Source organism: Oryctolagus cuniculus, chromosome 1 (assembly GCF_051225735.1).
Source record: "Oryctolagus cuniculus isolate XC-2025 breed Fujian yellow rabbit chromosome 1, ASM5122573v1, whole genome shotgun sequence".
In the NCBI taxonomy this organism is placed as follows: domain Eukaryota; kingdom Metazoa; phylum Chordata; class Mammalia; order Lagomorpha; family Leporidae; genus Oryctolagus; species Oryctolagus cuniculus.
This window is the reverse complement of record NC_142867.1, coordinates 69,305,243-69,318,564: the sequence shown is the minus strand read 5'-3', so window position 1 is coordinate 69,318,564 and position 13,322 is coordinate 69,305,243. Positions and strand designations below refer to the sequence as shown.

The 13,322-nt window shown below is 60.6% G+C and overlaps 1 protein-coding gene across 5 annotated transcripts in view; it reads right to left on the bottom strand.

The window, feature by feature from the left end:
- USP35 (ubiquitin specific peptidase 35) overlaps nt 1-13,280 on the bottom strand; it is a 41,541-nt gene extending 28,261 nt beyond the window's left edge. For 2 of the 5 annotated variants that reach the window (XM_051822034.3, XM_089331713.1), the window contains exons 1-6: nt 12,953-13,280; nt 5,875-6,698; nt 4,869-5,001; nt 3,280-3,409; nt 2,784-2,885; nt 1,160-1,318 (exon numbers count right to left, since the gene is read on the bottom strand). In XM_051822034.3, the coding sequence (XP_051677994.2) occupies nt 1,160-1,318; nt 2,784-2,885; nt 3,280-3,409; nt 4,869-5,001; nt 5,875-6,547 (1,197 nt within the window). In that variant the 5' untranslated portion in view covers nt 6,548-6,698; nt 12,953-13,280. Of the gene's footprint in view, nt 1-1,159; nt 1,319-2,783; nt 2,886-3,279; nt 3,410-4,868; nt 5,002-5,874; nt 6,699-6,894; nt 6,960-10,221; nt 10,409-10,862; nt 10,960-12,952 lie in introns of those variants that run through there. The other 3 variants (XM_089331686.1, XM_051822075.3, XM_089331696.1) reach the window with 3 other exon arrangements.
- Between the last annotated feature and the right edge of the window lie 42 nt (nt 13,281-13,322).

Below are 13,322 nucleotides of genomic sequence, written 5' to 3'. Positions count from 1 at the left end.
GTACATTTTTTCCTAGATTACCCTTTGACTAACAGGAAAGCTATCTTGGGCCTGGTCTGCGGTGGGCTGCTTTGTACCCACTCCCTACCAGGGACAGGCCCACACTTCCTTTCTTGCCCCCCCCGCCCCAGCTCACACCACTTGGTCGCCAAGGTGGACCATGCACCCCAGCCCTCATGTCAGGCAAAGGGACTTCATCTCTCCCACCCTGGAATTCCCTGCTCTGTTCCTTTCTGGCCCCAGGGATTCCTCCCCTACGTTCACACAAGCTCAGAATAAGCCTCTTAGTAGGTGCGGTGCTATCATAACAAGTGTCTTCCAGAGGTCGCACGGTGTGACACCATCCAGGTGAGCCAGCCCACTGTGCTGCCAAGGCAGACGTTAGATCAGAGCTTCTGAGAAGGCCACGACCCTAGACACCTCCCCCATGCCCAGACCCTGGTGTTTTGTTTTTGTTTTTGTTTTTTTTTTGGACAGGCAGAGTTAGAGACAGAGAGAAAGGTCTTCCTTTTTCCGTTGGTTCACCCCCACAAATGGCTGCTACGGCTGGTGTGCTGCGCTGATCCAAAGCCAGAAGCCAGGTGCCCTGACGGTCGGATCCTGGCGACCCACCAAGCCCAGCTCAGCGCCTCTCTCCTCCACAGCCTCCGCCCCGCCCCTGCAGACACTGTCACGGCTGCTCAGCTCAGTTTCCCACACACAGGTCTGTCAGCCCACCAGGCGAAGCAGACTTGGTTTGCTTCCTGCCTACCATCCCAGCCCCAGCCCAGGCATGGCTCAGAGTAGGACCTCGGCGAGGGCTCCTGAGCAGCTGTGAGCGATCCTGCGTGATGACATGTGCCAACCTGCCGTGGTGGCAGACACGCCAACAGTCGTTAGGGAAGGCTTCCTGAGGGTGGCAACCTCGAGCAGAGCCTTTAGTGAAAGGCAGGAGACCCAGGCAGAAGGAGGAAGGTTTGCAGTTAGAACATGGCACATGCCAAGGCTCAGAGCAGTCCTGATGGAGGGTGACGCACCTGGGGACGGGCAGTAGCCTTGGGGAGCCGAGAGCCAGCTATAAGGGACTGAGTGATGGGGGCTGCCACCAAGCCTAGAGGACGGAACTCACCAGCACCTGTGTCAGAATAGGGCAAGGGACAAGGAGGGAACTGTCACTCACCTTGATGGCCTCCATGACAGGCTCATACAGGTCCGGAAAGCCCGGGAAGCGGAACACCATGCAGTGGACCAGCTCCGCCAGCTGCTCCAGGCAGCTGGTCCCCGAGTTGGAGTCCTCCTTGAGCAGGGAGGCGACCATGGGCGGGATGTGAGGCAGGAGCTGCGACAGCAGAGCAGGGAGAGGCTCGGCGGTGGTTCCCAGTTCTCCCACCCGGGACGCCCCATTTCTGGCCCTGCTCACAGCCCCCAGGGCTCTCAGCGGCAGGGAGGTTTGCCCACGGACCACTGTCCTCCTCACAGGCGCAGAATGAGCTCCACAGGCAGGCAACTCCTTTGCCGAGACCCCCAGCCTAAAGGCACCCTGCCCTAGGTTTGTCACCTGCAAAGCAGGATACACGCCCTCCTCACAGTGGAGAGGGGGGCCCAAGCCCCAGCTGTCCAGCCTCTGCCACCTCACCTGCCCTAAGAGCCTGGAGGCCTCAGAGACCACAGCTACTCTATCCAGCTCCAGCGACTACTCTATCCAGCTCCAGCGACGCGGGGGGGGGGGGGGGGGGGGGGCCACAACACGGCCAGCTGGGCCGGCCCTGACAGCTCCAGTGGCGGCCCCTAGTGGCCAACACCAGCCCCGTCCCACTACCCTTAGGTGATCCTCCCCATGACTGCACACAGCAGCAGTCTTCAGCCCTATTTCATAGAAGACAAAATAAGCGAGGACGTGGGACCTGCCAAGGATTTCCCCATGGGTTATGGGACAAGCTAGTGGCCAGACCACTTGTTTCCCCATTGGGGTGTGCTAGGCCATCATGTCACAACGGACAATCAGGCAGAGGAACCAGGAGTAGGATGGAAGGAAACAGCTATCTGTCAAGCTTCCAGTATGGGGCAGATGGGTGTCACCTCCTCCGGCCCCTCCTGTCATTCCCAGTCCAACCGTCCCCAGCTCTCAAAGGTCAAGTGCCTGGTCCGAGGCCACCACATGTAGCAATGGCAGAGTTTGGACTCAATCCCTGGCTCTGTGCTTTCATCAACACAACAAGTGGGGCAGCATGACGTTTCACTGCCCTGAGCAGGGGCTGTCAGAACCTGGGTCCACTTGCAGGCCCCCAGTGAGGCCAGGCAGGTACAGCAGGCAACCTCCCAGGGTGCCAGGCTGTCTTCCCCAGAGCAGGGGCCAGAGCTAGAGGCCAGGCCGCTCGGCACCGGTGGACAGCTGGGTCAGGAAGGACGCATCCCTGAGCCGCTCATCAGCTGCACCTGGGACGGGACCTTCCCTCCTCCACACATCCCCTCCCACCCTGCAGTTTCTCCCTCTGCAGCACAGAGGCTAGGACAGAACCTCCCTCATGGGGCTGCTCTGGGAACTGCATGGACGAACCCAAGTACTGTCCTTAGCCCCAAGCCTGGCACACAGCCGGCCCCAGCGAGTGGTGCTGTCATCAGCCGAGCTCTGTCACTCAAGCATGCGCTTGGAGGAAAACCACACAAATCCTCTGGCAAGTGGGGTCTCCAGCCTCCCCCGTGCTAACAGCCAGGATGGTCCTGGGCTTCACCCTCCAAGCCCTCCCACGACACAGCACATCAGGCCTCCCAGCTCAGAGTGGGCAGCAGGCAGGGGTCCTCACCAAGTGGAAGGCCTCGTGGGAGTGCTGGAAAGTCAGGAGCATGTACTTGAGGACAGACAAGGCAGCTCCCCGCACGATGGGGTACAGCAGCTTGGAGAAAACCTGCAAGACAGTGCCCAGGAGTCCCCCAGGTCACTCAAGGCCAAGTCCAGCCACTGGCCCGAGAGGCACGGCAGAGTCAAAACAGCAGACCCGTGCAGGAGCGAGAACAGAGGTACTCACAGACCTACAGAGGGACAGGTGGTGAAACAGACAAGATAGGCATCGGATGGATGGACGGAGGGGCACGCCAGAAGTGATGGATGCATGCACTTGAACGAGCAGTCAGAGGAACGAATGGGGGTAACCCGAGGCCCAGAGAGGGGCAGTGAATCGTCCCAGGTCACACAGCAAGCTCAGGCGGGAGCCATGGTGCTCTGCCTCCCAGACCTGCACTGCCCCTAGCAAGAGACCGACAGCAAAGGCCATAAGCCTTAGCGAGGCCAGGGCCACCAACCTTCTCGATTTTGGCGAGCGAGACCTCGATCAAGATGCTGAACTTCTTAACGGCAGCCAGGCCCTTCAGCAGGGCAATGATCCACTTGTCGATGTTCTTCCCCAGGGGCCAGGACACCCAGTCGATCATCCTGGTGAGGGCAGTGACAGTGACTCAGGACAGAAGAGGCCCGACTCCGGGGTGAGGGCACTCCAAGGGCCAGCCATCACGTCCCAGGTTCCCACACAGACTCCCACCTGTCCCAGGCAGCCCTGTGGTCTGTGGGGTGAACAAGACACCTCCGGAAAACACAGCTGAGCCCTGCAGACACAGGGCAGAGCCTCGGGCTCCCAGCCCAGCAGGAGGCTCCCAAGCCACTCCCCCAATACCGGGTGGCACTGGCAGGGGCTCGCAGCTGCCTCAGCCTGGAAGAACACGGTCTCTGAGCCAGAAGCTCTAGCTCCAGCAAGCTCTTGCCATGTGACCCAGAACAAGCCATTTCTCCCTCTCCCAGCCTCAGTTTCCTCCTCTGTAAAATGGGTGATACTACCTCCCTCACAAAGGCAGCCATGGGGATTACAAGACTCAATAGCTAACACTACGTAGTCTTCTCCCTGCACAGGCATGGCCCTCTCCGCTTTGTGTGGATTAACTCCAATGAGTCCCACAGCACAACACCTGTGTGGACAACACCTGTGTGGAGTGAGCGCGAAGCTGCCACGTGGCAGGTGCACAGGAAAGCCTTCCTGTCATAATTCTGATGCTTGAGAAGGAGAACTATGACATCAAAGCAGTAACAGCTGCGATCACAGGGCACTTTTCCAGGCATTGTCTCCTTTTAGCTAATTTAATCCTCACAGCAACCTTCAGTAGTAAGCTTAATTATATTCCATTTTCTATCTGTTGAAACGGACACCCAGAGAGGTTGAGTGACCTGCTCGAAGCCACACAGGCCAAAATGGAAGAGGTAGGATTTGACCTCACGTGACTCACCTCTCGAGCCCACATTCTTACCCACAAAGCACAAGGCATCCAGGAGGGCCCTACGGACATGGTGGAGGGGCACACAGGCAGGAAAGAATGGCGGAGAGAGGCATGCCAGGTGGAGGGGCCTGCAGAGGCAAAGGCTCACAGGAAGGAGGGCAGGGGACACATTCTGGGGCCCCCAGACAGGCAGGTGCAGCCACATCACTGGAATGATGGCATTCAAGTAAGGTGGGGGACGTGCAGGGGCTCTGTGAGCTGAAAAGCACCCGTATTTGCTGGACTCACAGAGCATGCTGTGAAGTGCCTTCACCTTCCCACACAGCCCCTTGGAGCCCGACTTCTCACACCACCACCCGCCTTCGCACTACAGAGAGGGGAAACAGGCTAAGCACTCCCTGGCAAGCACGGGCTCACAGCTGGGTCCCAGCCTGGCAGCATCTCTCGAGCAGGGCTGTCTGTGTCCCCCCACATCCAACACAGGGCCAACTACAGAGCAGGGCTCAACCACGCACGGATGACTGGGCAACAGCGAGGGCCCGGCCCCTCTCTGCTCTCCATCTCCACCAGCATCCTCTCCCGGCACGGGGTTCCACAGGAAGAGCGCAGGGCCCTCAGCATCCCACCTGCTGATGGCCATGAGCATCTGGGCGTCCGTCACGCTGTCGTCATTGCTGAGGTTCCGGACAACGCCATCCATGAGCTCCAACGGCAGGTGCTGGACCACACTGGCTAGGGCGCTAGATGGTGGCTCCTCATCTGGACCGGGAGGTGGGGCTGACCTTAGCAGTGTGGGAAGGCCCCTCCCCTCCCCCACCACCAAAGACCTGGCCTGGGCCTCTGCATAGAGTACAGTGGGGCCCATGCTTCTCCCGCTCCAGCATCACAGCCTCAGAGTCCACGTTAGCTCATTCACTCAACAAGCCTTCACTGGTGCTTTGCGTCTAGTTCTATGCTGGGCCCAGAGGGCACACAGAGGCTAAGTAAGGCCTTGGGAAAAGCTAACCCTAGAGCTATGGCCAACAAAGGCAGGAGGGCTGTGTGGGCTTGGGGGGGGGGGGGGAGTGGGAAGGCACGTTCCAGAGGCTGGAGATGAGAACGCTCATGGGGTTATCATTGTGCCGATGCCCAACTGCATAAGGACCCAGGCCTTGCACACCCAGCCTGGTTTCTTCCCGCTGTGCCCTGGGCAGCCCCAGAACCACAGGAGGCGCGGGTCTGACCTTAGTCCTCAACACGCAGTCTAAGGTCCACAGATTTCAACTCAAATTCTGGATTCCACGCTTCAGAGTTAAAACTGGCAAGCCCCGGGGACGTCTCCAGACCTTCACCTCTGCCTGCCCAGGCCGCCTCATCCTTGCCGCCAGCCTCCAAAGTCCTGACAACCATCAAAGCCACCTGCCCCAATGGCCCCAGGGGTGACCTTGCTGCTGGTGTGCCCAGGCCCCTTCCCCACCCTTCCGCAGCCACACACACACACACACACACACACACACACACCAGACCCAAGGGGTGGGAGGCACTCAGGATAGGTCTGGTGCGTTCAACCTCGCGCACGCATGGCACACTACTACGGCCGCCCACAGGCAGAAAATCCGCCGGTATCCGCCCCAGCCCCGCGGGCACACGCACCTGTGCAGGAGATGACAGCGAACAGCTCTTTGAGGCAGGGCAGGATGGCAGCGGGCTGGGCGCGCCACAGCTGCGCCAGGAGCCCGCTCACCTGCTGGGCCTGCTCCAGGAACTCCACGGCGCCCTCCTCGCCCTCGGCGGGGCAGCGGAAGCGGCCGAGGCAACGCACCAGCTGCTGGCAGAAGAGCAGGCGGTGCGGGCCGTCGGGCACGCAGCGCGGGTGCCGTGCCAGCAGCCGGGCCACCTGCGCGCAGGCGGCGGGCCCGGGGCGCTCGCACACAGCGCGCAGCACCTCGCGCCTCAGCAGCGCGAACACCTCGTCGGCCGCGGGCCCCTCGGGCAGGAGCTGCAGGCCCAGCTGCACGCATGCAAGCGCGCGGGCCCCCGGCGGGCCGGCGCCGCCCTGCAGCAGGCGCAGCACGCGGCGCGCGCTGAAGAACTCGGCGAAGACGTCGGGGTGGTGGCGGCCGGCCACGTGCAGCAGCTGGCAGCCCACGCGGCGCGGCAGCTCCTCCGTGCCGCCCACGTAGAGGCGCGCGCCTAGAGCCAGCAGCGCGAGACACTGCTCCCGCTCCAGCGGCTGCCGCGCCGCCTCCAGCACGCGCCGCACGAGCCCCTGCTTCACGCTCGCGGGGTACGACGACGTCACCACCGCCTCCAGGATCTTGTCCATGATGGCCGCGTTGCAGGGCTCAGGGAGCTGGTCACCTTCCGCCCGCCAGCCGTGGGGCTCGAGCGCCTCGGTCGGTTCCCAGTGTGGCGGCGCCCCGAGTGTTGAGGCCGTGGGCGAGGAATTACACCTTCCTGGGCCTAAGTCTTTGCATCTGAAATGGGGCAAATGATACCGACCTCACTAGGAGGTTCCACAGGAAAGCCCCACGATGCTCCTCGCATAGCAAGCCCAGGGATAGCGCGCCACTGCGTGCCTTTCAACACACAAAGGCAACACCACCTCTCCCCTGTGACCTCATCCAGTGTTGGGGCAGGGAGGAGCTGGATCTAGAAGGTGCTGTCCAGAACCTTGGCCAAGCTTTATCCTGGGCTTGAGAAGGGGGTCCCAGGAAGAGCCCCACCTCCAGAGAGGGAGGGCCTACAGGGCGTCCCCAGAGCCCTTTTGTAGTTTCCTTCTGCCCCTAGGCAACACTGCCCCCTTACCTAAGTTACCTACACCTGTGCAAGAATCACTTCTATGTGTGGTGACTTTTGCCCCGCCGTCTCCCGAGAACCCCCCCAACCCACGCCCCATGCCCCACACTAGTCAAACTCCAATTCCCGTTAAAGTTGATCTAAAACACCTGTCTCAACAGTACCCGCCCCCCCACACCTCATTCCTACAGCCAACGGTGGCCTCTGCCAGCATGACAGCTGGGATCACTCCCCGAAGCAGCGTCTTGTCTCTGCTCCACTGCTGCCACCACCCCTGGCTCCCCAGCCCCGCAGGATGAGGGCCCTGTGCACACCACCCCCGGCTCCTGGCTCGCTCTAGTCCCTCTGCTTTGCCTTCTCCTGCCCTGGTGGGCCTTGCAGACTTCAGCTGAAACTCACTTTCAGGCAGCCTTGCCCGACCTCCCAGTCGGGGTCAAATGCCCTAGTTAACAAACTGGAGCATCCTGCCCTTCTTCACTGCGTTCAGGAAGCCATGAGTAGGGCCAGCCTTCCCACCACCACGATGGTTCCCAAGAGCAGGAACCGCGTCAAGTCTTGTCCCCCACAGGATCCCCCGTGCCCAGCACCCCAGCACCCAGAGTGCAGTGCAAGCTGCCGTGCCTCCCCTTCCACCTGCACTGCTTGCCGGCAGCCTCGGCTCCAGGCTGAGCCCTGACTCCTGATCTGGCTGCTCAGGTGGGCCCAGCCTGCTCTCTCAGCACTCAACTCTCAGCCCCTCGAGGGCAAAGCCAGTTCTTGGCTTCTCTGTAAGATCCTGCTCCAGCCGGTGCCACAGCTCACTAGGCTAATCCTCCACCTAGCGGCAACGGCACACCAGGTTCTAGTCCCGGTCGGGGCGCCAGATTCTGTCCCGGTTGCCCCTCTTCCAGGCCAGCTCTCTGCTATGGCCAGGGAGTGTAGTGGAGGATGGCCCAAGTGCTTGGGCCCTGCACCCCATGGGAGGCCAGAAGAAGCACCTGGCTCCCGGCTTTGGATCAGCACAGTGCGTCGGCTGGCGCACGCAGCACAGCAGCCATTGGAAGGTGAACCAACAGGAAAGGAAGACCTTTCTCTCTGTCTCTCTCTCTCACTGTCCACTCTGCCTTTTGGACAGGACCCAAAAGAAGGTTCAGCACACGGTCGGTATTTAAACTGATTGGCTTCAATAAAAACGACTTTCTTCACACCTGCAGCTGGTGTGAAGCCAGACCGGCCACATCCTAGGTACTGGGCCAGGAAATTGGCTTCTGCTATGGACACAGATGTTCTGGAACCCGGCCTGTGGGCCAGGCCCCTGGGGTTGTCAGCTGTGACCGAGCTGCCCTCGCTGCATGTGTTATGACGCAGTGGGCCCATTTATGTAAGTCTCTCAGCAGGCTGTGAGCTCCTCAGGACAGGGACCAGGGCTCATTTCTTTGCGGCTGGCATCTCCCCTGCCAAGAAGAGTGAGTGCCACATGGTTAGCGGGTGCCGCCATGGCAAGAGTGGTGCCCAGTGCTGGCCGGGCTGCCTCAGTCTTATGGGTGGGGGTCGGGGGAGAGGAGGGAGTGAGAGGGCCCCCTGCAGGTCTCCTGATCTAGGAAGTGGGGGAAGGCTTAGACTGCTTTGGGCGTTTGTTTTTTCATTTTTATTTGAAAGACAGAGTGACAGGGAGAAGACACACACCTTCCACTTGCTGGTTCACTCCCCAAATGTTTACCAAGTCAGAGCTGGGCCAGGCTGAAGCCATGAGCCTGGAACCCAATCTGGGTCTCCCATGGGAGTGGCAGGGACCCAGGTACTTGAGTCACTACCCGCCACCTCCCAGGGTGCACGTTAGCAGAAAGCTGGACTGGAAGCAGAGTGGGGACTTCAACCCAAGCACTGCAATACAGGATACAGGTGTCCATGCAGTGCACTGCACCAAACGCCTGCCCTAGGCTGCATTTGTCCCTGTCTGCGTCAGGCTCTGAGACGCACTCCAGCCACCAGAAAGGCTGCCCATACTCGGGAACGCTGTCTCCACCTGGCAGGGTTGTGAAGATAAAGCTCCCCGCTTGGTGCTGAGCACAAGGAAGTCCTCAGAAGATGTCCACTCCTGTCGCTTATAGGGTGGGGAAACTTTTTGGATATTTATAACATCATTCACGGGCCAGATGAAATTATCAGCTTAAAAATGAGCCTGCTACAGATTGATTAGATTTCCAGTTCTGCCTGAGTGGCCTTGATAGGGCCAGACCAGGTGATCTCACAGGCCTCATACAGCCAGCAGGCTGGACGTGTCCCAGCCCTGCTTTTGGGCCATTAAGGAGCTTCTAGTCAGGTGGCGGAGGCAGACATGTTAGTGAAGCACCTGCTCAGGAAACCTGTGAATGGCATCTTTAAAAACAGGTCTCTGGGCCGGCGTTGTGGCGTAGCGGGTAAGGCTGCCATCTGCAACGCCAGCATCCCACCGGTTCGAGTCCTGGCAGCTCTACTTCCAATCTAGCTCCCCACTAATGTGCCTGGGGAAAGCTTGGAGGATGGCCCAAGTGCTTGGGCCCCCACACTCACGTGGGAGACCTGGAAGAAGCTTTTGGCTTCCAATCAGGCCAGCTCTGGTCTTGCAGCCATTTGAGGGAGTGAACAAGCAGATGGAAGATACTCTTTCTCTTTCCCCCTCCCCCATAACTCTGTATTTCCAATAAATAAATCTCAAAATTTAAAAAAAAAAAAAAAGGTCTCCCTTCAGCCCTGGCCCTCTCTTTCCTAGGCAGCACCAACCTCCCAGAGCCCTGCCTGGTCTCCCTCGATCCTATACACCCTGTCCATGAGGGACTGGCGACGTGTGTGGAGTCAAAGACTGAAATGGGGTTCAGGAGCCAGGGAGGGCTCTGGGACAGGCAAGACAGTCAGACTAGGAACGAGGAGTCGTGCAGTCCAGGCCCCAGGCACGATGTGCCCTTGAGCCTCTTTGCTCTCCGGTAAACAATGTTAGATTGAATCCCGTGGAACGCGGTGATGCCACACTGGCGACCTCAGCACGAGCAGCACAGGGGGTGCGCTGCACCCGGCAGCTGGGAGCACCTTCCACGAGGGCTGCTGCTCCCAAGGCCAGCCCGGCAGCCCTGCTCAGTCTGGGGCCTGCCTACCTGCCTCCGCTCCCACGCAGGCCGTCTGAGGTCGGCCGTCACCATGGTCACCGAGAAACCCACTCCCTAGGATGATCCGGGATACACTCACGCAAAAGGGCTTCAGAGGCTTGGCGCTCACCGGACCCATCGCAGACCAGGGAGGGGAGGCAGGATGTGGTCACTATCCCTCCAGGGGCAGAGAGGGAGAAGGACAAGCACTCTGACCCGCGGGGAAGAAGAAGCAGGCTGCCTTGCCAGGCCCCGGAAGAGGAGGCGATGGGCTGTCCGGGCTGGCTTTGCCTCAAGAGACAGCTGCCCAGGCCAAATGCAGCAGCACACAGCAGCTGCCTCCTCCCTTGGAACAGCCTGAGTTTCAGTCGTGAGACACAGGCTCGGGCGCTCTGCCTCCCTATCACGAGTCCTCGGGTGGCTCCTCAGCCTTCTCGCCAGGGAAATGGGAACTGTTCTGGGCCTGCCACTCAGGGTTGGGACGAGACATAAAAGGGATGAGGCCTGGGCGGCCAGGAGCCTGTTCTTGACCATTTGGCACCAAGGGGAGAAGCAAGGCTGTCAAGGGCAGGAGGCGTGGGGTCACACACTACCGACCTGGCTGATTCTACAGCCCCACCCGGCATCAGCTCCTCCTACCCGTACCCATTCTCATCCCACAACAGAGGCATGTGGCCTGACCCCAGCCCAGCCACTGCCCCCGTGGTCACAGACACTCTTTCGCCCCTCTGAGCTTCTGACCTCCAGAACGGAAGATGACCACCTGCCCACCCCTTCGTCTTTCCAGGCCAGCACCGCGGCTGCTCCCCCAGCCCTGGGCGTACCCTCCTTGTCCTGGTAACGCAATAGCCTAGAAGCCCCAGCAATACCCAGCATGCTCCAGGGCACGCAGGAGGCACTGGAAAATCATGACACCCTCTCCCCTAAAAGGCCCAGATCCCTTTATCTGTCCGTCTCGCCTGACCCTGGCAGTTCTGCTGTGTGTTGACAGATCCCTGTTCCCGCACATCCAGGCCTGGCTCGTCTCCAGCCCCTGCTAAGCCCCCAGGGTGTACGTGAGTGTCATACAACTCCAATACGTGCCTCCACCTCCAAGCCTTGGGCCCCCAGTTCAGCCTTCATCATCCCTTCACCACCTCTCCAAACCGCTTTCCCCAGCCCCAACACACACACAGCACCGTGAGAGCAACTGTACTGCCCGATAACCTCCAATGTGCCCTGCCCCTACACAGAACAGTCAGGATAAGGCCCAAACTCCCGAGCCTGGCATGCAGCCCTCCGGGTGACACTAAGCCCACGTGACATGAGAGGCAGTGGCACCCGAGGGAATTCGGGCAATGGGCTTTTCCCTAATGGTCCTCCGCTGCCCCCTTGTCTCTCCCTTGGCAGGATCCGACTCTTCCTTCAATGTCAGGTTCACACGGCCCCCTCCTCTGGGAAGGCTTTACTTAACCCCCTACAATTCATGTCCCTGAGCCCTGGGCTCCAAGTCCTCTCTTGGCTTCTCGCATCCCTCTGCAGTGTCCCCGGGTTCCATGCCTGTCTCTCCTCCCACCCCGGCAGGAAGTAGGTCCTGGTCCCCTGTCTGTGCCCAGCGCCCGGAGTGGGACCAAACACAGAAGAGTCCATGTGGGCGTGCCAAGTGGCTGGTGAGAGACACGTGACAGCCCGATGACACAAAACCAAGGAAGTGACCAGAAAAGCACCTCCCAGAGACGGGCCCACCCCCTGGTCCAGTCACTGCCCGGAGATCTTAAACCTCCACCAAGGCATCCCCTGTAGAGGTCACCGCAATGGCCTGAGCGAGGCCTTGGCCATTCGAGAAATGACTCAAACGACAAAGCAGAAGGAAAAGCAGTTACCCCTCAGGTCAGAACTCACAGGGTCTCACAATACAGGGGGTGGGTTTGGGAAGACCTCACTCAACCTCTCCCTGTCCTGAGGAGTGGGGAGAGACAGGGCTGCCCCTCCCAGGCTCAGCTAAGTTGGAAACCCACTTCCTCCCCTCCGGGACCCTCACACCCACCGCTGTCCTGTGACTCCCCTGGGGGCAGGGGAGGGAGGGGTTCCATCTCCAGCCCCTCAGGGGCGCCTGCAGCAGCCGCTCTATTTTTAACTGAGCTGCTATTCCCTAGGCCCGAGGGAGCCCTTCTCCCTACGCTGGGGGGCCCCTGTCTGGGCCACCAAAGTGTCTCTAAAGGAACAGAAGAAAGGGCCGTACCGGCCAAGCAACTGCTCTTTTACTGGGAGAGCAGGGAGAAAGGCAGGAGCAGCCTTCCCTCCTCGGGAACACACCACATCCACCCCTCCCGGCCTGGCCGCGCCCCTGCCCCCGCCCCCACCGCAGGCTGCCGCCTCACACCTGCGGTCTCCAGTGTGCAAGGGCCCATACAGGTGAGGGACCCCCGGGGACACGGGATGCTAAGAACAGCAAAAGCCTTTTCCAAGCAGTGCTGGCCTCTGGGTCCCCCCGTTTGTGCCCCAGCTGGACCCCCCCTCTCCCTCCAATTACAGCAGTGCACTCGCAGCCAGTCTGTGCTGGCGCTGGGGTCCCCCGGGGAAGCCGGCGAGCTTCATGGTACTGAGCACCAGTGCCCTCAACCCTAAGCGGGGAGAGAGCCGGATCACCTTAACACACAATCGAGGGAAGAGGTTGAGGTCCAGAGAGGGGTAGCTACTTGTCCAAGGTCACACAGCAAGACCCATGATGCACCCAGACCTCCTGCCTCCCGGGCCTGGGTTCATAGAGCCCTACAGGCTAGTCCGGGGTTCCTGAAACGCCAGGGTGCAGACACCCCCTTAACCCTCATACACGCCCCCAGCCCCCTTACCTCCCAGATTTCAGCGGGCTCTGCTACAGAGCCGGCTCCTGGGCGGGGCTCTCAGGCCGGGCAGAACTAGGCTGGGCCGCGCTAGGTCAGGGCGGGTCCTCTGCTCCCCCTAGGGTGGGGTCGCCCTCCGCCAGGTCCCAGACCACAAGGATGCTGCTTCCACCGCAAAGTCCAATCTTCACACTCCGCTCTGCACAAGTCCGTCTGTGCCTGAAGAGCCCGATTCTGCGGCGCGGCCGTGGGGCTGCGGGTCGAGGCGGGGGGAGGGGCGAGGTGCGGGAAACGGGGCGGAGCTGGAGCGGGGGCCACCTCGCGAGCTGCCACTCGGGTCGCGTCCCCTTTAAGGCCAGCTGGCCTGAGCACCGGTATG